This window comes from Patiria miniata, unplaced genomic scaffold, assembly GCF_015706575.1.
Source record: "Patiria miniata isolate m_02_andy unplaced genomic scaffold, ASM1570657v1 HiC_scaffold_3, whole genome shotgun sequence".
Taxonomy (NCBI): domain Eukaryota; kingdom Metazoa; phylum Echinodermata; class Asteroidea; order Valvatida; family Asterinidae; genus Patiria; species Patiria miniata.
This window is the reverse complement of record NW_024037069.1, coordinates 32,186,419-32,211,319: the sequence shown is the minus strand read 5'-3', so window position 1 is coordinate 32,211,319 and position 24,901 is coordinate 32,186,419. Positions and strand designations below refer to the sequence as shown.

At 37.7% G+C, this 24,901-nt stretch overlaps 1 protein-coding gene across 2 annotated transcripts; it reads left to right on the top strand.

The window, feature by feature from the left end:
* Positions 1–692: 692 nt before the first annotated feature.
* LOC119737631 lies at positions 693–24,901 on the top strand. Of its 2 annotated transcripts, none has more exons than XM_038212099.1 (13): positions 693–1,149; positions 7,451–7,596; positions 8,799–8,937; positions 10,295–10,387; positions 11,167–11,207; positions 12,557–13,040; positions 14,275–14,416; positions 14,912–15,178; positions 15,805–16,156; positions 18,241–18,571; positions 19,280–19,363; positions 20,034–20,156; positions 21,403–24,901. In XM_038212099.1, the coding sequence occupies exons 1-13, from the start codon at positions 828–830 to the stop codon at positions 21,591–21,593; spliced, it is 2,715 nt and encodes a 904-aa protein (XP_038068027.1). In that variant the 5' UTR covers positions 693–827; the 3' UTR covers positions 21,594–24,901. The 2 variants fall into 2 exon arrangements, with proteins under 2 accessions (XP_038068027.1, XP_038068026.1); XM_038212098.1 differs by having other exon boundaries at positions 14,888–15,178.

Sequence of the window (24,901 nt, the reverse complement as noted above, 5' to 3'; positions counted from 1 at the left end):
ATGACACTCAACCACCGAACACAACCATGCACGTTTCAATGATATTGCCACTGGTTCCCTATTACCGTGGTGTTTATTTACGAAACATGTTGTTGGAACCAGCGGATGGGTTATAGTCTCTCATTCGTGCCGTTTTGCACCACAGTCATGCGGATATGCTAAAATTGGGCGGTCCCATAGGGCTGTATACAGCTCTATGGGCGGTCCTCATCTAGATGTAGGCGGAGCTTACAGTCCATTGCAATAAATATTGACCGTTTTAGCCGATTTTCGGCTAGATTTGACATATTTTTTTGGAGAAAACCGATCAAATATTAAAAAAAACAGTTAAAAGAATGCAAAGTTCTGCAGATTTCTTTAGTAGTCTTTAAAATTGTAGCCAAAAAAAGCAATCAGCAGATTTTTTTTAAAGGTTCATTACTTAATTTAAGCAATATGCTCCAATATTAAGCGGTTGATGAAGAATGTACAATTACTGCAGGCTAGAAATGGAAGCAAAATTGCATCTTTAAGGAAATTTAACGTGTTTTCCAAAGGATATGTCAAAACATGTATTTATCAGATTGTGAGCATATTGTTTATACTGTGTTTTGTGTAGTGTAATTCAGGTTGATTTCTTAGATTTTGTTTAATCTAGCAGAATTTGAAATGCATCTGGCAGAATTTCGCGATTTTCATCTGGTCACCTACAGCATAGCCTAATGTACATAAACAAACGGCGGTACATGACGACTGTACGTTTATACAGTACAAGATCGGTACCGTACCCGTACCCACGTACGTGTAGCTAGCCAGTGGAGTCCGCCCGCGCGTCTGGCCAGCGAAAGATGGCGGAGCCTAGTGAGAAGGATGTCAACAATGCCTTGAACCGCGAAAGATATCGTGAAAAGTGGCATGACTACAATTTACGATCGCGATATTTGGACGAATTGTCGACCCCAGTTGATGTCAGCAAATTACCTAGGTTAAAGCGGTCGCGCAGCGACAGATACACAAGTAGAACTAGCGGCACTAGCACTAGTAGCAGCAACACCGGCATGACCGGCAGCAGCAGTACTGCCAGTAGGCCTAGGCCTACGAACGCAGCTACCCATCAAGGTGATGGCAACGATGTACCGCTTCATGACGGCTCGGAAGAAATTCGTTGTCGTGAGTATGAAACACTAATAAATAGCCCTACCTATAGCTGTAATACCATGGAGCTGTAGTTGTTTGGCATGCGTTTAACTAGCCCCTAATCAGCTAATGAGTAATGCATGCTATTGCTAAGCAGTTTAAACATGCACAAGGCTTCACACGTGTACTGTCGTGTACTGTCATGACTGTTGCAATAAACCATGTACAATGAATACAAGGCAATGGACAACCATGCACAAGGCTTCATACAGATATACAATTGTACATGTACAGGTACGTGTAGTGTCACAACCATGTACAAGTAATGCTAGGCAATTAGCAACCATGCACAAGGCTTCATACACGTGTAGTGTCACAACCATGTACAAGTAATGCTAGGCAATGGACAACCATGCACAAGGCTTCATATGCGTGTAGTGTCACAACCATGTACAAGTAATGCTAGGCAATGGACAACCATGCACAAGGCTTCATACACGTGTAGTGTCACAACCATGTACAAGTAATGCTAGGCAATGGACAACCATGCACAAGGCTTCATATGCGTGTAGTGTCACAACCATGTACAAGTAATGCTAGGCAATGGACAACCATGCACAAGGCTTCATACACAATGTACATGTAGGTATGTGTAGTGTCACAACCATGTACAAGTAATGCTAGGCAATGGACAACCATGCACAAGGCTTCATACACGTGTAGTGTCACAACCATGTACAAGTAATGCTAGGCAATGGACAACCATGCACAAGGCTTCATACACGTGTAGCGTCACAACCATGTACAAGTAATGCTAGGCAATGGACAACCATGCACAAGGCTTCATACATGTGTAGTGTCACAACCATGTACAAGTAATGCTAGGCAATGGACAACCATGCACAAGGCTTCATACACGTGTAGCGTCACAACCATGTACAAGTAATGCTAGGCAATGGACAACCATGCACAAGGCTTCACACACGTGTAGCGTCACAACCATGTACAAGTAATGCTAGGCAATGGACAACCATGCACAAGGCTTCACACACGTGTAGCGTCACAACCATGTACAAGTAATGCTAGGCAATGGACAACCATGCACAAGGCTTCATACACGTGTAGCGTCACAACCATGTACAAGTAATGCTAGGCAATGGACAACCATGCACAAGGCTTCATACATGTGTAGTGTCACAACCATGTACAAGTAATGCTAGGCAATGGACAACCATGCACAAGGCTTCATATGCGTGTAGTGTCACAACCATGTACAAGTAATGCTAGGCAATGGACAACCATGCACAAGGCTTCATATGCGTGTATTGTCACAACCATGTACAAGTAATGCTAGGCAATGGAGAACCATGCACAAGGCTTCATACATGTGTAGCGTCACAACCATGTACAAGTAATGCTAGGCAATGGACAACCATGCACAAGGCTTCATACACGTGTAGTGTCACAACCATGTACAAGTAATGCTAGGCAATGGACAACCATGCACAAGGCTTCATACACGTGTAGTGTCACAACCATGTACAAGTAATGCTAGGCAATGGACAACCATGCACAAGGCTTCATACACGTGTAGTGTCACAACCATGTACAAGTAATGCAATGCAATGGACAACCATGCACAAGGCTTCACACACGTGTAGCGTCACAACCATGTACAACAAGTAATGCTAGGCAATGGACAACCATGCACAAGGCTTCATACACGTGTAGTGTCACAACCATGTACAAGTAATGCTAGGCAATGGACAACCATGCACAAGGCTTCATACACGTGTAGTGTCACAACCATGTACAAGTAATGCTAGGCAATGGACAACCATGCACAAGGCTTCATACACGTGTAGTGTCACAACCATGTACAAGTAATGCTAGGCAATGGACAACCATGCACAAGGCTTCATACACGTGTAGCGTCACAACCATGTACAAGTAATGCTAGGCAATGGACAACCATGCACAAGGCTTCACACACGTGTAGTGTCACAACCATGTACAAGTAATGCTAGGCAATGGACAACCATGCACAAGGCTTCATACACGTGTAGTGTCACAACCATGTACAAGTAATGCTAGGCAATGGACAACCATGCACAAGGCTTCATACACGTGTAGTGTCACAACCATGTACAAGTAATGCTAGGCAATTCACAACCACAAGGATTCATTTTTGTGTAGTAAAACAACCATGTACAATATCTGTACAAGTACAAATGGACAACCATGCACAAGGCTTCATACACTTCACCGCTGTTTTCAGGGGGAGGGGGGGCGACGTTAGGCTTATGCGCGTGTCTGTGCTTCAGCTTGTATAGAACACCCTCTTGTGACTGAATTGTGTCCAGTCCCCTTTTGCGTAAAAAAGGTCACCAGAGGACATCTTTTCAATTCGCTTTTTTTTATTACAAATACTTTTTTGATAACACTCAGTGGACAGAAAAAGACTATTAATTTTTGGCAAGACATTTTATTAGAAAATACCTTCGAAAATTTAAGTTTGATTCATGGTTGGGACCTTTTTAAATGTCTCAATCGGAACGAAAATAACATTCACGTTTTGTGGGATTTTTCGTGGTCAGGGTAAGTAAATTCGAAATCAAATAAAGTATCATTGGAAAGACTAGTAAAAGGAGAATACCACTATGGAAGACTTTTGAGAGCAAACCCTGATGGAACCACGTACATAGCTAGAAAATACATACGATACACTGAATGTAAACAAACGGCGCGGTACATATATGTGCACAAATCCATCTAGCAGGCGCTACGCGTAATAGGCCTATCCCTGGCTGTTCCTGTGAAATGTATACATGCGGGGCACTTAAAGGGAAAATACAACATTTGCAAACATCCAAAAATAAAACTACCCAAATCATTTTGAAATACCTTGCTGGACTGTTAGTGAATGACAGTGTAAAGCATCCTGTAAAATCATGGCACCTGGTATACTGTCATTTTCAAGAAAAGTGGTATTTTTGTATCAATTTCCAACGGTGATCGGCCGATCAGCGTTGGAAAAAACTGGCTTTTTTCAAATACTGGCCCCAATTGACCATCGCACTTGTTTGCAAGCGATTACAATCCTATGAACGGGTATGAGCCAGCTAGACTGGTTCCCTGACTTTACAATTCCCCAATGTATGTAAACTGCTCTGTTTCTTCTTATATGGAGTCAGGGAACCAGACTACAGGTAAATGATTGTTTTTCTTGGTTTTTATAGCATTTTCGAACCCAAAACCTTAAAAAAGTCAGTGTGTGTATTTTTGCTATATATTTCCAACCCCCCAATTCCATCCATTTCTGATGATTACAGCAAAAGCAAATGATGTATATTCCTTTAAGTCAATCGGGCATTGGCGGCGTCGTTTGAATTGCGAACTCCGAGAACTGCGTTAAATTTTGCAGTTGAGTGCTAAAACCACACTCCGGTTTCACTTTCAGAAATCCCACCACCATGGAATCCCCCATTTGTAGGTGAATTTAGGGGTTTGCTCTTGGGCATGTTACTGTCCTATACGCCAACATTGTGGTTACTCTGAAAAGTACTGTGGTTACTCTTAAACTTGACTGTTGTCCTATGTACATTAGCATTACTCTTTGCAGGAAGAATCATTACTATTTTGTTGTCTGTAAAGTTGGCATCTCTGCATTTAAAATTTTCGATGTTGATGCTAAATATATTTATTTTTGAATCTACTTGGGACGTTTCTTATGGCTTCAATAAATATTCCGCGCATCATGAGCAGTTTTTTGGAAGGCCATTCTCAGTGTTTTATTTCTATGAATTACGAGCTCATGGATATTAATTTTACGGCACAGCCTGGAAAAACTGGCGCATGTGCAAAAACCTAATGCAATGGATAACCATGCATTATCATACACACATACTGTACACCATAGAGCTAAACCACTACAACTTGTTGCTAGCTAGTAGCTAGCTAGTGTTGCAACCATGAACCATGTATCTAATTCTACCTCCATACAACCAAGTAAATTATGACAATGGAGCCTTTGGAATGTTGTTGTAGTGTACTCTAACTTGGCACTGCATGCCTACATGGCACACTTTGATTTTTTTTGTCTCTTCTCTAGTGCCTTGCTAGAGTAATATTTTTACCATACCTCAAAGCTCTTTGCCCAAATTTCACACTATATAACTACTAAGTGAAATTTTATCACGCTATCTACATCTATAAAACTTGAGTTTATGTACCCGCTACAAAGTTCCAGATTAATTTGTTTCGGCATGATTTTACAATTATATTTTGAAGTGAACAAATCCACATTTAAAATGCAGCAAAATATATATAATTATTTTCTAACACACTTAAAGTAGGGTACATGTGAGTGGAGATAATGATGACAATTTATTAACTTTAAAGACAATCTTAAAAACTAACATGGGATTTTTGGAGATTTTATCGTCCTTGTTCTTTCTTTGTTTTATGTACATCCTGCCATTTTATTTTTGTGTTTTTGGAAGACCACTGTGGGAGTTTCTGTTCTTTTGTCCCTCAGGGGGGCTGTCCACATTCCAGTCCTCTGCTAAAGCAATTACCTCTAGCCCACTTGCACTACATCATTATTATTCATTACCTCTTGCACAGGAGTAGTTTATCTGATATCACCCCTCTGTTTATTCCTAATCCCCTGTGCATGCATGGTTTGCAGGAATGTGTCTGCAGCCAAACATCCTGTGGCCTTGGATTTTTGTTTTAACCACCCATCCATCATGTGGTGTGCTTGGGAACACCTTAGTACAATCATGGAGCTGTGTTTTATAGCTCCATGGTACAATGCATGCAGTTTATTGCTAGTGTAAACAAAGGTAATCTGCTGCCTACTTGGCCACTACAGGGAACTCTGTGGACACTACATGTACAAAGCAGTGAAATTCATGCATCCCATAAAAACATGGCTTTTTGTACATTGTGTTTCTCAGAAAATATGCTCAGTATGATTGAAATGTTCAATGATATTGATAATGGAAGAAAAAAATTCTAAACTTCATGTCAGTGAAAAAAATTGCCATCATTATTGATGCCGAAACGTCAATACTGTTGTTAGTGGTAAAAGCTGACCTTAAAGTCGGGAAGAAATTTTTTGAAAACATCCCCAAATCAATGCATTCATTTCAATATCTAGGAATCCCTTTCAATGGATATTTCATAAGTAGTTGAACACTATATCATCTCAGTGTAAATCCGAATTTCAGCTTAATCTGTTGTTGCAAAAAAAATACAAATGCTTGTGCTTAAACACTGCTTATGTTCTACACCTTGAACTATCGCCAAAGAAAATTGTGATTTTTTGCTGACTAAGCAATTGACAACCATTCACAAGGCTTCATAGAAGTACATGTGTAGTGTCACAACCATAATTATACAAGTAATGCTAAGCAAGGACAACTATGCACAAGGCTTCATACATGTGTAGTGTCACAACCATGTACAAGTAATGCTAAGCAATGGACAACCATGCACAAGGCTTCACACACGTGTAGTGTCACAACCATGTACAAGTAATGCTAGGCAATGGACAACCATGCACAAGGCTTCATACACGTGTAGTGTCACAACCATGTACAAGTAATGCTAGGCAATGGACAACCATGCACAAGGCTTCATACACGTGTAGTGTCACAACCATGTACAAGTAATGCTAGGCAATGGACAACCATGCACAAGGCTTCACACACGTGTAGTGTCACAACCATGTACAAGTAATGCTAGGCAATGGACAACCATGCACAAGGCTTCATACACGTGTAGTGTCACAACCATGTACAAGTAATGCTAGGCAATGGACAACCATGCACAAGGCTTCATACACGTGTAGTGTCACAACCATGTACAAGTAATGCTAGGCAATGGACAACCATGCACAAGGCTTCATACACGTGTAGTGTCACAACCATGTACAAGTAATGCTAGGCAATGGACAACCATGCACAAGGCTTCACACACGTGTAGTGTCACAACCATGTACAAGTAATGCTAGGCAATGGACAACCATGCACAAGGCTTCATACACGTGTAGTGTCACAACCATGTACAAGTAATGCTAGGCAATGGACAACCATGCACAAGGCTTCATACACGTGTAGTGTCACAACCATGTACAAGTAATGCTAGGCAATGGCAACCATGCACAAGGCTTCATACATGTGTAGTGTCACAACCATGTACAAGTAATGCAATGCAATGGACAACCATGCACAAGGCTTCACACACACACACGTACAAGCACCGAGCATTGCATCATTTGACTGTATTAACTACCATTAGACTGGAACTTGTTCTTTTTAAATTTCAGAATATGGCCATGGTGAAGTAGAGGTACTTGAGGCACCTGAAATCTACCGTCAGTTGCTGTTAGAAACTAACTCCATCTCCCCATGTGATGAGCACTTCACAAAGTTTCTACTGAATAGATACAATTCTGAAAACCACTCAATTGAGGTAAGTTGATAGAGAATGTATGTCCTTTCAGAATTGTAAGGTTTTTACAAACCTTACAGAAAGACCAATTGAAGTTACTGTAGCACAAAATTCTCATTTTTTTCCGAACTCCAAACTACAAGTACAACTTCAAGTGGTCTTTCTACATACCTTACAGTTCTGAAAGTACATGTACATTGTATGTACAGCACAAGGATTTAAATAACAAAATTTCAGAGACACGACCGTAGCCTATGGCATTTTGCCTATAAACATGCACTAAAATACAACATTTTTGCTTGCACGTTCAGACTTCAATCAATTATGGCATAACAGTACAACATTTTTAATGAAACTTACCCATGATCTGATTGTATTAAGTAAAACTTAATCAAATAAAAAACAATACACAAATGACTGAATTGACCTATCACCGTTTGCGAGGTAGCCACGCCCCTTAGACAACCCTATGGAGTTTTTGTACACTAAGTTTTTTTTTTCACGTTTTTGTGCGTTCCGCGTCCATTTGTATATCATGTAATTGGACAATATTTCACAAGCTGCGTTGACGCGATTAATTTCTACCGCGATAGGATAATTGTGACAAAAAAAAGAATTAAAAAAATTATAACTGATTGGTTTTGATCTGATTACCCACAGTTCAGGAAGTACAAGCAGGGGCGGATCCAGGTCCAAAAGGGGGGTGTGTGATACTTTTCAAACCTGTTTGTGAAGTTTTGTTATGACACACCACCTCACAAAGCCATGGCGTGGGGTTTGTGCACCCCCATGCGTGTCCCCCTACCCCAATGGATCTGCCCAGAAACTCAAATTTTGAAAAGACAATCGGAAGTAAGCAAAAAAGCAAATGTGCAATTAATCACTGAAGAACAAAAACAGGTAGAGAAGTTTAATGAAGGGTATTTTGAAGTGTAGATGATTTGAATTAAAGAAATGAAGATCTTGTACCTGGTACTTTTATAATATGCAAAATGCATCAACAAGTATGGCATAGGATGATCGTTTTGGTTTCCACTGCAAAAGCAAATCCTGCCATTCAACTCACCCTGTCTCACGTGATAAGAAATGTCACTGTGCTACAGTGTACAATTTGGCCCCTACAGTGTTCTTCCTGTTAACATTAACATGTTGAATGTTGTTTTATTGAATTATGATTAAATTGTACTGCAACATTCTGAAATTGTCCTTGTTCAAATGTGCAGGGCAGCAGATATGTAATGGTAACCAGGAGAGCTATGTGCTTCAGTGGGACCTGGAAGTGGGCGTTCTACTGCTCCTGTGATCCAGCAAGGAGTCAAGTGCTGCACTCTGCCTCAGAACATGTCCAACAGAGCAGTCAAGGTTGAGTTTTTAAAAAAAGTATTTCCTTGGGGCAGAGTTTGTCATTTGTAGCTATTAACATGTAGCTAATTATAAAATGTTTGTTGTTGAGAAGCTTACCTGATTAAAAAATATTAGTGGCACTAAATTCCGTCTGAAAATGATCTGCTGCCATTTTGACAAAGACAATAAAAAAAAATTGCAGATTCCAAAGATGTGTCAAATGACACATTTCTGGAAATTGCCGGCAGTAGTTGGTTTGTAATTTGGTAAATCTGTGAGTAGTGCACACAAGCTAAAGATAATGAAAAAGTAAAATGGAATGATATGCTGCTTGCATGAATTACCCGCGCTTTGTTTGGGCACTGTGCATTTGATAGTGGCCAATTACGGGCATGTGTGGTAATGCTCTCCTCGCATAATTTTTGAGCTTGCAACTTTTAACCATTGTCACTTTTTGATGATTTGCAGTCCTTTGTTGCAAAATGCAGGTACATACATGTAACAAAATTTTCGTAAGGTTTTTAGATAAAACTGACGTCACCATAAGTTTATCAGATTCAAAATGATGACCCCTCCAATGAGTGAGGGTTTTCTTTTTATGCAGTGTTTATTTCATCACTGTGTGTCCCCACGGCCACATGGCTACAGTGGTTGACTCATGCAAGGTGGTGTGCAGTTTGAAACCAAAAAGGGGACCATGGCGGTGCATGTGTCTGAATGCCTCAGATCCCTGTTCCCCAAAGAGCCGCTTTTGTACCAATTTCATTGAGATTTTTGTTTCTGGGACCAAGGAATAGTACTGAGGGTCCCACAATGACCAGAATCACCTTTTACCTTCACCTTCCACAACTTCTAGAGTTCTCTTGTCAAGTCATCATACACATTTTGGGGTTAAGAAAAGTGAAGACAAATTAAATCACATGTTTATGGGAATGTTTCCCTGAGGGTACCATTTTTAGTAGTTATTTTTTATTATTATTATTATATTAAACATGGTATTGTACCCTTCATGAGAAAATTTTATTCTTATACCTTATGGAGACACCATACATTTTAATGTCTCCCTAAAAATCATAACTCTTATTTGTGGGTGAATTTTAACGTTATTCAATACAATGAAGGCTTGATCCATTGCTTGTCATGGGGGAAGGATAATGACAAATGATTGTTAGTTTTTTTGGCACAATCCTGTGGAAATGTCTCCCAAAGGGATTTTTTTTGTAATGTTTATTTATTTTTATTACTTTTTTTATTAATTTTTTATTTTTATTATTACTTTGTGGTTCATAGCCCAAATGTGATGTGTAGATGTTATTGTAATTATGACTTAGTGTTACATTTGGGTGGCTAAATATGCGGAACATTCTTCTCATAGATTTACCGGGATGTCTGCACATCGACTGCCTTGCTGGTATCCTGGTTAGATTTGACGAAAATGTTGGGATAACAGCTCACCATCAAAGCCAAGGTAAACCTACCGGTACATCACCTGCCATTCCAAGTTTACAGTTGACTTCAGTTATTATGAATACAACCACTGTAATACAATCTCTGGTTAAAGCAGACCTAAAGACTGGGTCCCAATCGTGTTTGTGAAATATGCGACAAACATTAATATTAACTATTTATATATACAAATGACTCTGAAATGCTAAAGAAATAAAGCTACATTATAAGTCAAGAATTATTGATTTCGGGATGGGAAAATACATGGAAATTACTGATCCGGCTCCTAATAATTACCATGTCAACCAATTATATAACTTTGTAGATGCACTGATCTTCTATAACGGTGCATTTTGAACTAAATATAGCTTCCATAAATAGCAGTTTTGTTAATATTGTAAATGGATCTTTGGTAATACACATTATCTGGAAACCATTCAAATCTGAAAAAAGTTTTTAAATTATGTTTCCAGTTAAAAAACTTTAAATATTGAGATTCATGAACATGTATAGAGGCTTCCAGTTTTTTCAATATCTGTCCCTTATGCGCTAAAAGTCCCTCTGCAAAACAAATAATCTTTTTTGTCCTTGCATCCAAGTATGTTCTGTATAATGATCAAATAAGAGTACATGTATTAACCTTGATTTGTAGTGCTTTATTCTTGAATCAAATATTTTCTCAACAATTAACTGAATGTTGTTTGTTACAGACGCATATACCTTAGAGCACTTGTATCAAGAATGTTTTCCAGTGTTATGTGATAAATTGTGAACTAAAATTGTTTCAATATTTTCTTTCAGACCACAGCTATGCACACGCATCTGGCCTTGAAGAGGATGTGGTAAGTGGTGATGTTAGTTTCCTGTGTTTGGAGTTCTTGTTGGTCCCTCATGGTTCTATGTTTCTTGTGAAAAGTGCCTAGCGCATTTCAAGGGCAGAGGGGGTGTTTGTTGGGGATGAGGTGTCCCCCATGCTGCTGCTGCTGCTGCTGCTGGAGACCAAATCGTCGCAGAGCTGACAAACCAGCAAATCAACCATTTTGGCAATTTTGAGATTTTGTCACTTTCGTGGTTTTAAAGGTTGCTCTTTTAAGTATTTATGCCAAAATTCTTAATTTTTATTTGGATTTTGAGATTCGGAGCCCGGCCTGAGGCCAATCAGTCAAAGTAACAAATCCTTAATGTGACATAGTGACAAATACAAAATGTCCCTGGTAACCAGCTAATGTAAGGAGTGCGTTCAAAGTACAAACAAATGATGTGCTACTGTGGTTGTCAAAAACGGTGACTTTTTAAGACTAAATTCATTGTGCACTTATCTTCCTGTATTATGATCAAAATAACATTGCATGTTTCATGTTGAATGCGTAATTAATATGCAGTGCGAGTGCGATCTGACAAACTGAGATTTTTGTAATTTGACAAACTGAGGAATACATTTATGGTCGAATGAAAACATGTGGGACAACTAACCTGATGGATACTACATTTCCTATTTTATTTTGAATATACACCAAAAGGGTTATTATCGAAACATTAGGGACGCCCAGAAAAATGCCCAACTTCAAACGCGAATTACTTGAAACAGGGATTTTGCTTATTTGTCGGTATGTCAGCTGTGCGACGAAATATTCCTGTAATCTATTTCTCAGGTCTCTTGAGTTTATTAAGCTGAAGAGAGCTGAGTGAGTTATAGTGTTCTATTCATTGGTTTAATGGTGTTATGTAATGTCATTGTTTAGAAATGCCAGTGGAAGCTGAATCTCTTCACCTTTTAGTGTGAATAATAAACTTGAATTTTGAACTTCAATCATTTTGGATGGTATGCATCAATTCCAACTCATTAATAAGGCCAAACAAAATATTTTTGCTACCTGATTTTTACAGCTCTGGTCCTGATTTATTTTTTTTTGGGGGGGGGGGAATGAGGGGAAAAATTTGAAAACTTTCAATTACTCCCTTTACTACACGCTGACACCTGCATATGATCGTACGCACCAGAAATGCCAAAACAAAATATGAAGTTTCCTATCGACCTAAGGTTCCTACCCTATTTTTAAATGCCAAGGTATCGGACACACAACTATTATTTTTTTTGGCCTAATATTTACCCTTTTAAGTGTACATATAGATATATATATTCCTATGCATTGGTAAAGAAAGGTTGGGTTTTTTTTTCCGTATGCCACAGCAAATTCCTCCCAATCTCAATGATGTGTGGCCTGTGTGTGGAAATCCACGTGCTGCGGTCATTGTTACGGATCAATCATTTGCCGTCATTGACATCGTGGGCAATGGGTTGAAGTGTTTGACATGCAGGAGGGGCGATTGTCAGCACATCAGTAAGATCAAGGATATTCTTGAGCAAGTGACAGATTTGCCGGTCTTCTTATTGGAGATGTCTGCTCTTTTGGAGTCAACTTCTCTTAAAAGGAAAGCAGGAGCAGGATCAGTGGCTTCCTGGAAGCGCATTCCCTTTCAGCTTGAGAGCATTCATCTACAAGACATGGTTGCCAAACCTGTTATGCAACGGGGTTGTACAGTCAATGGCAATCTTCACCTGATTCCCACACCAGGTGGTATGTGCGCATGCTGTCACGCATCATGGAGTAATGACATCTACCTGAAGGGTGAATATCCTGTTTTCACTCTACAGTCAATTCATCGAGCATCAGGTATGAAAAACATGTTATTATGTACATTAATTGTGTCCTTCCCCTCTCCAAAAGTTGTATGTATATCACAATACATTTTTTTTTAGATGTCAGAATTACTTGATGTCGTTATGTATAAAGGGTCAACAATGTTCCATGCTTTCATTCCTATAGAATTACGGTATTGAAGTGAATACATCACGTGCACAGAATGTGTGTAAAAGGCATTAGCGCGTGATTCAGCCCATGAACCAACACGCGCGTACTCCATTCGATTGCACTACTCTAGTTCTAAATGACGTCACACTTCAGAACTCTATAAATCCAGCTTCAGACATAGATGACCTGCAGGGGACACATTGATTGATTCTTTTGGACAGCATTTTAATATAAATGGTGTACATACAATGCAAGTCAAAAACCAGGCTCGAGATAAATGATTTTTTGGTTGTTGAATATTGCAAACACATACATGTATCTTAAATTTTAATAACAGGTTGAAGGAGTATTTTGTTGGATTGAGAAAAGAAGTAATAATCTGTCATTGATCAAGCCAAACGACGTGAGAGCAATTTTAGTAAAGCAAGTCGTGCTTGGTGTTTACTGATTGCTACCCAGTATGAATTACTCATGTTTTGTTGATTTTGACAAAGAACATAGTTTTATAACTTTAAACTTCAGAATAAACGGTTGACTTGCCTGTCTGCACGATGCTTAAGTCTTAATGACTGAGTACAACATAAACCTTTTCAGTGTGGAAAAAAAGAAGGCGCTATATGCAGAACTTCACTTTAAAAAAAATGGTCCCAAATTTTTGTTTTATTTTTGTTTTACTCACCCTGTATATGTGTTCATAATTTTCACCACAGTAATCATTTATTTTAGCTTCCATTTTGACTCATACTGTATGCATGCAGAAATAATGTCAAAGATTGGAAGACGAAATGGTTTTCAAAAGGGGCATCATGCATATCTAGTCAAACATTTTAACATTTTAAATACGTTTTTATGTAACACCGTTCGGCACACTATCTGTCAACATCCAAAACCTTCAATGACATAACGTTTCAGGTCTGTACATCTCCTACAGTAAAAATTTTGGTTCACAATGTAAATTCTACTACACTGTTCAATTCCAAAGAAAATTAATTGTGAATTTTCAACTTATACCATTTCATGTACGAAGTGTGTAGATCAATTTTATGTCATTAGTTGTACATCAAATTTTGATTTTGAGGAACCATATTGTATTTAGTTTTCTTCAGGAAGTGCAGCAATGAGATGTGTGACTCTGAACTTCAATATGATGGCTTGTCTGACTGCCTATTCAACATGACAACCTACTTGATTGACCACTCCGTCCTGAGACAGTACATGTACCAGTTTCTGTATGGAAGGTGTGCATTCCTAGAATTATTTGAAAGGGCTATATAAAGACCCTCATCCTCCCGGGACGATCAACTGGTGTTTTATTTTTCTTGGCCTTAAAGAGATTTGAAAACTGGATCATTGCAGCACATCACAGAGCAATGTTCAATGAAAGCATGAATGGCAATACAAGTTACTATAGGATTAGGACCTCTGGGAATTTTGCCATGGGTGATATACGATCTCACGTTTGGCTCAGGATGTAAAAAAAACCCAAAAACATGTTTACAATATAACACAATGACAGCCATCATCAAATTCCTTCTGTATAACATGCATGTATGTACAATAATGAAATATTTATGCACAATAATGAATTATTTATTCATTATTTTCTTGTAGTTGGTAGTATTCATTGCTAATAGAAACTTGACTGTACATGGGCATCTTTCTGTAAGTTGACATTGCAAGAATACAATGTATTTCATCTGTCTCCTCAGATCACCCATGTTTGGATTTTACAGTGTTTGGGTGCAAATGCAGAATGATGCTGGACATAGCTCTTTTGCATCACAACTGCACTACAACAAGTTTGTATGGGCATGGTATGGGTTCCTGCGTCTGCTGGACATCGATTACCACGAGCAGTTTATCTGCAGGGAACAAACGTGTGGCGCACAGCCAGATATAATCATCTGTGATGCTACCCACCTTTCCCTTCGCAAGGACCTATCGCTGTGGAAGGACAATGTGCCGAAGGCTACCAAAGAAGCAAAACAGTCGTCAAGCAGATAAGGCTTATAATTGTGTTCTGGACTCTAATTTTTCCAGCTACTTTATTCAGTAGTTTTGTTGTAAAGAATCATGATTCCACAAAAGAGTTCACTTACATTACAATACAGCTTATATTAGTTGTAATAATAAAAACAAATAATAATAATTAGGGGTATTTATAAAGTGCAGGTATTCACCATTATTGATTGCATCATTATATTACCCTTCTCATTCGGCCAACGAAACATATTCCAAAGACCATCCCATTTCGCTGCATAGTATACAGCTCTTTGTTGCAATTTAGGCGCAAAGCAGCTAAAATAGGAATGGGGAGAAGCAATGTGTGACAAAGCGCCTTGTCTAAGGGCACACACACGATAACCCCAGGCTGGACTTGAACCCACCACCTGTAGGATTACATCATGAATTCAATGCTCCAAACTTTGATGCAACAGCACTCCATGGTAATCCTGTGATTCTTTTAATGCCAATTAATTAACACAGAGTGATTCATGCATTTGAAGGCTTTGTCTCATTTGGATTGTGTCTCAACTGGAAATTGTATGAATTGTTCATTTGACATTACGCTTAGCTAGATGATTTAATGTTCATGTGAATTACTTTTACTGTTTTCTCTTTATACTGTTTACAGAAAAAGCATCTTTCTGGTTGACACCCAAACAAGGAAGTTGTTAAAGAAGTTTGCCCGATCGTCAGAGGCACATCCGTTTCCTCCCAATGACTTCCTGATGCTTATTGATGGATGCAAGGAACATCAAGGCAGCCTACTCCCTTTTCTGAATGAGCTGGGTTCAACTGGACATGCAACAGCCCCACCTGCAACTTACAAACCGTTATTGCAAGCTTTGTCTGCAACTTCTCCAGTTTGTGGACTGCTCCATCCAGAGGCAGAGTTATTAGAACTGTTGGAGAAGATGGCTCATGGATTTTCCCCAAGAAAAGACTTAAATGCTATGGCTATTCTCACAAACAAGGTTAGTGCTCCATTGTAATATTAGCATAAATCCCCATGCAATAGTTAGATTACGTAGGTACAGAGAGATACTTATTAATGAGGTATAACAGTATGGTGTATTATTTGTTAGTGTGCATATTTTCCGTTTGATGTAACTACAGTACTCAAAATCTAAAGAAAGGTGCTTAATAACTACATGTACATGTAACTTGTGAATGATGAATACTCAGCAAAAAGCATACTATGTTCCTGATTTAAAATTCAAACGTTTTTTAATGCAGCCGATTGCAACTATGCAATCATGCTCTGAAGCAAGGAATAATAACAAATATCCTTGGATGTGCATTGAATCAATCACAAGTTTTTCCTGAATAAAAAAAAAAAATATTATTACAGATATCTCCAAAAATGTGTCATCTTATAATTATCTTGGAAATGTCATTCTTTTATTGCTTTCTTCAAAATGACAACATGCTAGACAGAACAATTGCACAGCTCTACAGAATTATGTTAACCATCTCAAAGGGTGGAAAGAAATGGAATAGGAACCTACACACATACATGTACCTTGGATGGTGGCACTTTTCAGATGCACGTGATAGTTTAAACTGATAGTGGAGTGCATATTTTCCTTTTGGCTGTTTTCAGTATTCTTGTGAATGGATAAGAGCAAATAGTGCATTGAATATCCAGGGTGGTTTGCAGTTTGAGCAAATAGCAGTGGACTTTAGGGAGCATTTAGGACTCATTGAAGAACTGAAGAATAGTCCTAATAACTCAGATATGGCTTCACATTGTTGTCATAACAGAGTTTCAGAAAGGATAAATGGAAACACAGTACAAGGCCATACAAGAACATGGGATTCATTCATTCATTCATTTCCGTTTTATGGTTTAAAAAATCCAAGGACTAAAAATATTTGGTTTCAGCAAAACTTAATATTTACAATGATTGTTAAAAATTATATTAACGGTAATATTCAAACAAACGTGAACAGCAACAGTGACATGCATTACAAAATAATGGGATGAACGCATTGTGCTATGTGAAAAAAAACTGATGCTAATGAATGAAAAAAGAAGAGTTGAAGGTGGTCAACGTACATCATCGAACTTTATTGAAACATGACATCGAAGAGATTGAGGAATGATTATGTGGGAGAAGTACTTTGTACATGTAGGTAATAGAAGATGAGATATTGAATTCTGTCGTAGGCCAAATTAAACAATTTACATGTTTTGCGTTCCTGCCCGCTTCTATTTTGGAGGCCACCTCTTTCCTTTTTTGTTAATTGTAAAAAATGATACATTTTAAACAATGACATCATTTTGGCTTGTTTGTTGCATCTAGCCCTTATAAAGCTGGTTTGTCATTTCCTGAATTCAAGTGATGGTCATTTAAAAACAAAAACTGGCGGCCATCTTGAAAAATAGCCCGGTCTGGCAGCCATTTTGGAGGGGGGAAAAAGGGCATCCTCCCTTGTTTTTCAAAAAGGCATGATGCTAAGCATTTTTTTTTACTTGGCCTTAATTGATGTGTACATGTTTCTTTGCTCAGATGTCAGTGCTGACACCTAGCACTCTTAAAGAAGTTTTCAATGGCTTGCCCGTGCTACCAGCATTCAACTTTGTAGTTAAAACAGAAGAGGAAATTACCAAGTGCTCAATAGTTACTCAATATTCTTATAAAACTTAAAAGTTTTCTATCACACAATATTATCTAAAATATGTGATAACTGATAAAATGCCGATTTCGTCTTTGCCAATTTCAAGAGCTACGTTTAGATAAAAAAAATACTGAAATTGCTCAATGCATTAAAAGAATATCATCATTTAAGCACAATGACCCTAAAACCTGTCACATCCCAAAAATGCAATTTCAAGAATCTTCATCACTCTTGTCTGCAAACATCACCTGAGATACAATTGTAAAACCTCAGTTTAAAAGTTAAAAATGATGAACAATGTCCTTTTGAAGGCCTGTCGCCAAAAAAGTGGATGTTATTTTGGAGCTTCACACAAATGTAAATACATTTTTAGGGGTTTGGGTTCATCTTTTTTTGACTCACCCTGTATATTGTTGAATTGATATTTTGTTCATAGTGTCCTATAATAGCTGACCTCATTGCATCGGAGCAAGTTCTTCCTGAAGTACTCTTTCCTGTCCTTTGTGAGCTGCTTCGTCTGGCAGTAGCCCCATTTGAGCAGTCAACTTCTTCACAATCTCCTGCTGCTGTTCAGGCTGAGAGAAGCACAGACCACCCACCACCAGACGACTTCGATGGCATGTGTTTTTGGCCCCATTTCCCCCAACAACGGTTAAGGCCAAAATATGCAATGGATGGCTTGAAGACCACCAGGACCAGTTGCAGGAAGGATTCCAAAAATTACGGGAGAATGACACCTGGAGTATTTGCTGCTTTCTGTCCCCATGGTAATACTTGCACTCAAATTTATTGTCAATGAACAAGTAATGCTGGGTAGGGGAAAAAAACAGCCTGAAAGTCAATTTGAACCAGCAATTATGATGCAACCTACCACATTGCAAGCACAAGGAACACATTGGGAAATCCAAAACATGTATTAACAGCACTGGCAATAATTTGAAAAGTATTGTCCATGTGTATGTTTCTCTAAGAATAATTTAATGGGCAATCATAAAATGTACAATCTGCCAAAGACCAAATTTCTCTACACCAAAGCCGACTGGATTACCCTAGTGGTAATTACAGTCGTTTGAATAATAGTAGTAATATGTCTGGCTCCATGACAATGCAATGGGATAATTTAGTATTACTGTGATTGATACTTTAATGAGAATATAAAGTGTGATGTAAATGCGATAGTTTCTGGTTTCGTGTGGCTCTCACAAGATTTTTACCTGTTTTTTTGAAACTTTGATTCCACTTATTATTACAAAGCATAAACAATGTTCCCCATTTCCTGTATTTCGAAGACTTTCTGTTCTGGCAAGGTTTTCATGAAGTTTTGCTTCCCTCAAAGGCCAAATTATGCCACAATTCATAGCAGTCCTCAGGAAACGATTATTACGTGACAACATTCTGTTTGCTGTTTAAGTATACATGTACACATAATCCTATCTATTTTATTAAAGACTGTCTTTCATTTTGTATTTGTTCAGGAATCTGTTATGGTTTCGAAATTATGAACCAGTTTGAATCACCGAATGTGCCCTTCACTTTGCTCCTCACACGATTTGAGACACGTAAGTAGTGTTTTCCTCAACAAATCATAGCTGTTGATTTAATAAGCCTCCGTACTGATGACGTCACACTTTGTTTACATGTGCACTTTCCTATGGAGCCAGTGGGGGCCCACGGTCAACTGAGCACCATAGGAGAGCGCACACGTAAACGGAGTGTGACGTCATCAGTACAGAGGCTTATTCAGTCATGATTTATAACTTACATTGACATTTGTAAATTTGCACACAACTGAAGATCATCGATTTGTTTGCAGCACCTAAACAAAGGTTTAAGAAAACAGTCCCTATCGTTATGCACCGGTAATCCTCCTTGGCCTTTATAATGATTTTCACTTAATTACGATGAATGTATGACACTAAAAAAAAAATATTGAAGTGAAATTGTTTAAGCATGTTGCATTTTTGTGGAAGCATTTGTTTGTTAACATGGGTGACTTGCGAATAACACTCAATGAAGGCATATGGTAGCAAATCTGCTTCTTCAGACTTTTTCTTATGTTACTCACTTCATGCCTGGTATGGGAATGAACTCAAATGCACACTACCAATTCAGTTGCAACAAGCGGTCGCTGAACACACATTCCATGGAAGCAAACTGATCTTTTGATAAACCTTAAATTTACATTATTGTTCTCATCAAATGTATGTTGGTTTTTTTTTTTTTACGTAGCTCCAAAGATGATTGTGTATGACAACGCCTGTCATCTTCATGCCTACTGCCTAAATCGGGAGCCTGGCATGTTTAAGAAGACCAAGTTTCTTATCGACAGACTACACTGGCCCAATCATACTGGTAATTCTTGATTGTATATTTTTTTTATTTATTTATTTCTTTTTTGATGACTGTAACACAAGTGTATTCCATTCAGTTGGAATCATATCAAATATTTTTACGGATAATTATCAATGTCCACTTTCTGACACTTAAAGCCACATCTTACTCGCATGAATGTGAGTAATATAAAACAAGAAAATACAAGAATGATGAAAATACAAGCCTGAGAAAAAAAGAAGAAAATGCCAAATTAACGTCATACTTAATACTTTTAGGCATTGCATGGTGGAGTTTCAGTATCATTTCGGTTTGCGGTAACACTTTGTGGTAATAAATTCTGCTTAGAAGACAATTATTTAGTTCTGATAAGAACTTGTCCTGCTTGTTATCAACTTCCACTAAGTACTTTTAGTTCTGATAAGAACAGTCCTGCTTTAAGTTCTATTAGAAGTACAACTACTTGGTGAACGTTGATAATAAGCAGGACAAGTTCTTATCAGAACTAAATATCTTCTTAGCAGTAGTTATTATGACATGGTGTTACCGCAAACCAAAACGATACTTAAACTTAATACTTACAGTAGTGCAACAGGTACACTGTTCTACAGTGTAAATCACAAAATAGAGTGAAGACAGACAGCAGATATTCAAACAATGCTATTTGTTATTTGAAATGAGATATGAGAAGAATTTCACGGGTGTGAAATTTTAGTTTTAGAGCTGATTTCGCCTTTTTTTTCAAGAATTTCAGCTTTTTTTCCCTCACTTGCTGTGTACAAAAGTATAGTTTTTTTTACACCTTTTTCAGCTATTTTATCAGTGGTCACTCACACCCTTGATTAACAAGACCAACGATTTTAACAGTAACTGGTGCAATCCTATGGGTCACTTGGATAGCAAAATAACCTTTTCATCAAGAGAGCCTGGAAGATGACGATTATTGTCAGCACTAATCTTAAAATTATTTTGAAGCTGGAAAGTGGCCCTGCCTGAGGGATTCATCCTTATTTTGTTCAATTAAACTTCATTACATAAGCTGATAGCAATATTGCAATATAGAAATCATAATTTTCTTCATAGGGTTTCCCTTTACCTTGTCAATGTGGTCTTCAAGAATGAAGTCCCATAATTTCCCTCTTGTTACCTCTTCATCACATACACAAGTACCCACTTCATGTCTGTGTGCCTGATCAGTGCATTTCATTTGTCTATATCTTTTCAGTAATTTGAATTAATACATTTCTGTTTCATATTCTTTCATCAGCCTGTTCCGTTGGGTACAAACTAGATGGGTACTCAAAATACAAGGCGATAAACAGCCAAGTTGCCGAACAGATGAACTCGTCACTCCAGCGCATCAAGGTTCAGCTGTCATATATGGCTCAAGACAATTTTTTGTGGCACTGCAGATTTTTTTTGTGGGGGAAGAACATGAAAAAACAAAGCGTTCATTAGAATATGAGAAGCATATCTGCACTTAAGTGTATACATGTTACTTGGTGGTTTTAGAATCCAAGGGTGGTCATAAAACCTATAGGAGAATGTTTATTATATTGCTGTTTGTTTGTTGTGTTCTATTGTATTTTTATTAGGTGTAAATAGTCGAATGGCTTAGACCCCATTTTTTACAAGATCGTGAACGACTGGTCCAAAGCACCAACGTGGCAGATAGATTGTTATAGCCCTAGAGAAGATATTTTTAAGAAGTGGCACCTGAACATCTTTTGGGAAGGGTGCCTGATGTTCATAAATCATCAACACTTGCCATGTAATATGTGTTTTTTTTGCCATGTTTGGGCATATTTGTATTTTTTTTTTTTTACTTTTTAAAAAGTATATTTTGGTGATCGTCCTTACACACCCTACTTCAATTACATGTAATGAAGCCCACAAGTGACTGAATGATAATGTAAACATGGTAAAGATCTGAAATGACTTCCATTATACTAGTTGGCTGCATTTACCTCAGTTGTCTCCAGAGATCATCAATTAGTCTTGCCAAATCTCAGTGTTTATGAGCTTCAAATTCACCAAGTCGCTTACTGGCACAGTTACCCTATTAAGACTTTATGGGAAATCATGTAAACAATGCTAATATTGTTATATATAGCCCAAAAAGCAGAAACAGGGAAAAAAACTATGTGTCCGTAAATTAGGCAAAAAGGTAGGTGAAGGGTTGCTTAACAAGGGAAACCTGAACAAGTTCAAGGAAATTCCCTAAATTATTGGTAAGAAAACGTTTTGACGTAGACCTAATTATTAAAAACAACAATAATGTCTTATATTGCGGATTTCCTAGAACTTGTTCAGGTCTCCCACGTCAGGCAACCCTTCGCCTAATTTTAGCACTATTTACGGACACCTGATTTTTCCCCCTTTCTTGTAGCTAAGTATCATGATACTGTCCTCAATCATATGATTTATTTTTGTGAGGGTAACAGTGCCAGTAAATGACTTTGTGAATTTGAAGCTTGTAAATTCAAACTTTTGGCGAGACTTGTTGACGATATCCAAGGAAAAAGTGAATGGGCACAACTTTAGGGTATAATATTAGCCATTTGGGATCTTTATTATGTCCTCGTATCATCCAGTCTGTAGTATGATGCAGAAAACGTTATTTAAGTAAGGATATGTACCAGTAAGTGGAATCCCCAAAACATACTTTTCACTATATGTGTATTTATATACCCAAACATTGCCAAATATGGGAATATATTACACTGCAGGTACTAACCATTAGCGATTTATGCAATTTAAGCACCATTCCCAAAAGAATTTCAGGTGTCACCCCTTCTAAATATCTTATGTTGGGGCTATAAGAATAGCCAACTTTAGTGGTTTGAACCAGTTGACACGATTTCGACCTTATGCCACCCAACTAAAACGTGTTACACTCGTAACCCTTTGAAATATCGAATTGCACACTCACAATGTATACATTCTCCCTTCAAAAAAAAAAAAATGATGCACACTCGGGTCCTCCCTATGCTTAACCCTAGTCATGTCGTTGGTTGCGCAAAACTTCTTTTTTTTTAGCATTTGATGTTTGGGGGACGCCAAATCAAATTGCTTGGTGTGATGCATTTTGTTTGCGTGGTTTTCTTTATTTTTTGTTTGTGTCAGACCTCTGTATCATGCCATTTATGGAAAGTGAAAAAAAGGAAAATCAAAAATCTGACGGTCAGTCTGGGGTGGGGGCTGGCAGTTGCCCCTCTGCTTGATACAGTTGCTGTTGTTCTTGGGTTTGGCATCTAATCCTTTCATTCCTTGAAGAACATATTTTGAGTATGACAGGATAATTTTTCTTGATATTAGTTGTAAGTTTTACCAGACCTTTTTTGAACAATATGCACTGTTAATGTCTGATACAATATTTGAACAGCATGGACTGTTATTGTCTTGTTGTCCATAAAGTATTATTCTCTTCCAGCACACACATTTAGATCATTGTGATGTGATTTGTGAACATGTAATGAGGTTTGTATGTAAAAAAAAAAGGGTGTTTACCTATTGCAAAATACCCACCTTGGAGTCAGTGGTAGAAATCAAAACACAAAAACACACATGTTTGCAGGTGTGGCTTTGTTGAATTTATTTATTAGCGTGAAGTGCGTGATTACTGAAATATATTTGGTACTATACAAGATACAGGAAATTTAATGCATCCGAATCAGTTATATCTTGGATGCTCAATTTTGAAAAGAAAATAAAATATGAAAGATTTCACTTAGTGAATTATTCTTCAAGATGTAGGTACTTCTCCAGCATCAAGTAACTAGTTTGCTGCAGCTACTTGACAACAGCAAATAATGGAACGTATAGTAATTTATGTACCCCATATACATGTAGCAATAGGGATTTGTTGGACTCTGCAACTCTGTATTTTTTTTCTGTATTATTTCCCAATATAGTATGAGTATTTTTTTGCAGAACACTCACCAGATTCTCTTTGCTCTGATTAATATTTTTAAAAACTTTATTAATATGCATGTACACATAAACAGGCATGATTATTTTTATTGAGTTTTCCCATGGTTATAATTGATTGAATTTGAATGAAAGCAAATGGATTTGGATGCAAGACAGATTGATTTACAAATAAAGATTATTACATGGTGTCATTCCAAACGTTATATTGTACATGTACATTTCTACCACGTAAAGCTATGATTTCGTTTGATTGATAGAATAGCATTGTATCCAAACATAAAGGTGATTTGTCAAGTATGACACAATCTTTGATTGATGTATATATTTAGTATACCAGGGATTGTTGTACTACTCAATGTGGTGTTATAACTCAAGTATACGAGAAGAACCAAATCACATTAGTTATTAGATTTTAAGACAATGAACATTATCTTCAGTGGGTCATTAGAGACACGCATCTGTTCACGCACATAAAACCTCACTTGTAAATTGTAACCTGATGTTAAACTTCCTCTCAAAACCTTTGTTTCATGGGGGGGGGGGGGTGTTACTGATCTTGGGATGTATGTTATTTCCAACTTTGTATCAACTAATCTAATTAAAACATAATGTTAGTAATATGTCTCACACTGTGTCACTTGTTTCCATTGAACAAACTGTTGCATTTAAGTTCTTGATAAACAACAATAACAAACCGTAATTTGTTATACTTTGTTTTCGTGAAATGTATGTAATTTAGTTAATATTTTATACTACATGTACATGTATGTTGTTATTTTAGTATTTACTTGATTATTAAAACGAAGATTGCACAATAATTCTGTGGAAACACA

Coding starts and splice junctions, on each gene's coding strand:
- LOC119737631 (XM_038212098.1), top strand. CDS start 828: ATGGCGGAGCCTAGTGAGAAGGATGTCAACAATGCCTTGAACCGCGAA. Junction 10,388..11,166: donor AGCTCACCATCAAAGCCAAG/GTAAACCTACCG, acceptor ATTTTCTTTCAG/ACCACAGCTATGCACACGCA. Junction 14,417..14,887: donor TACCAGTTTCTGTATGGAAG/GTGTGCATTCCT, acceptor CTGTCTCCTCAG/ATCACCCATGTTTGGATTTT.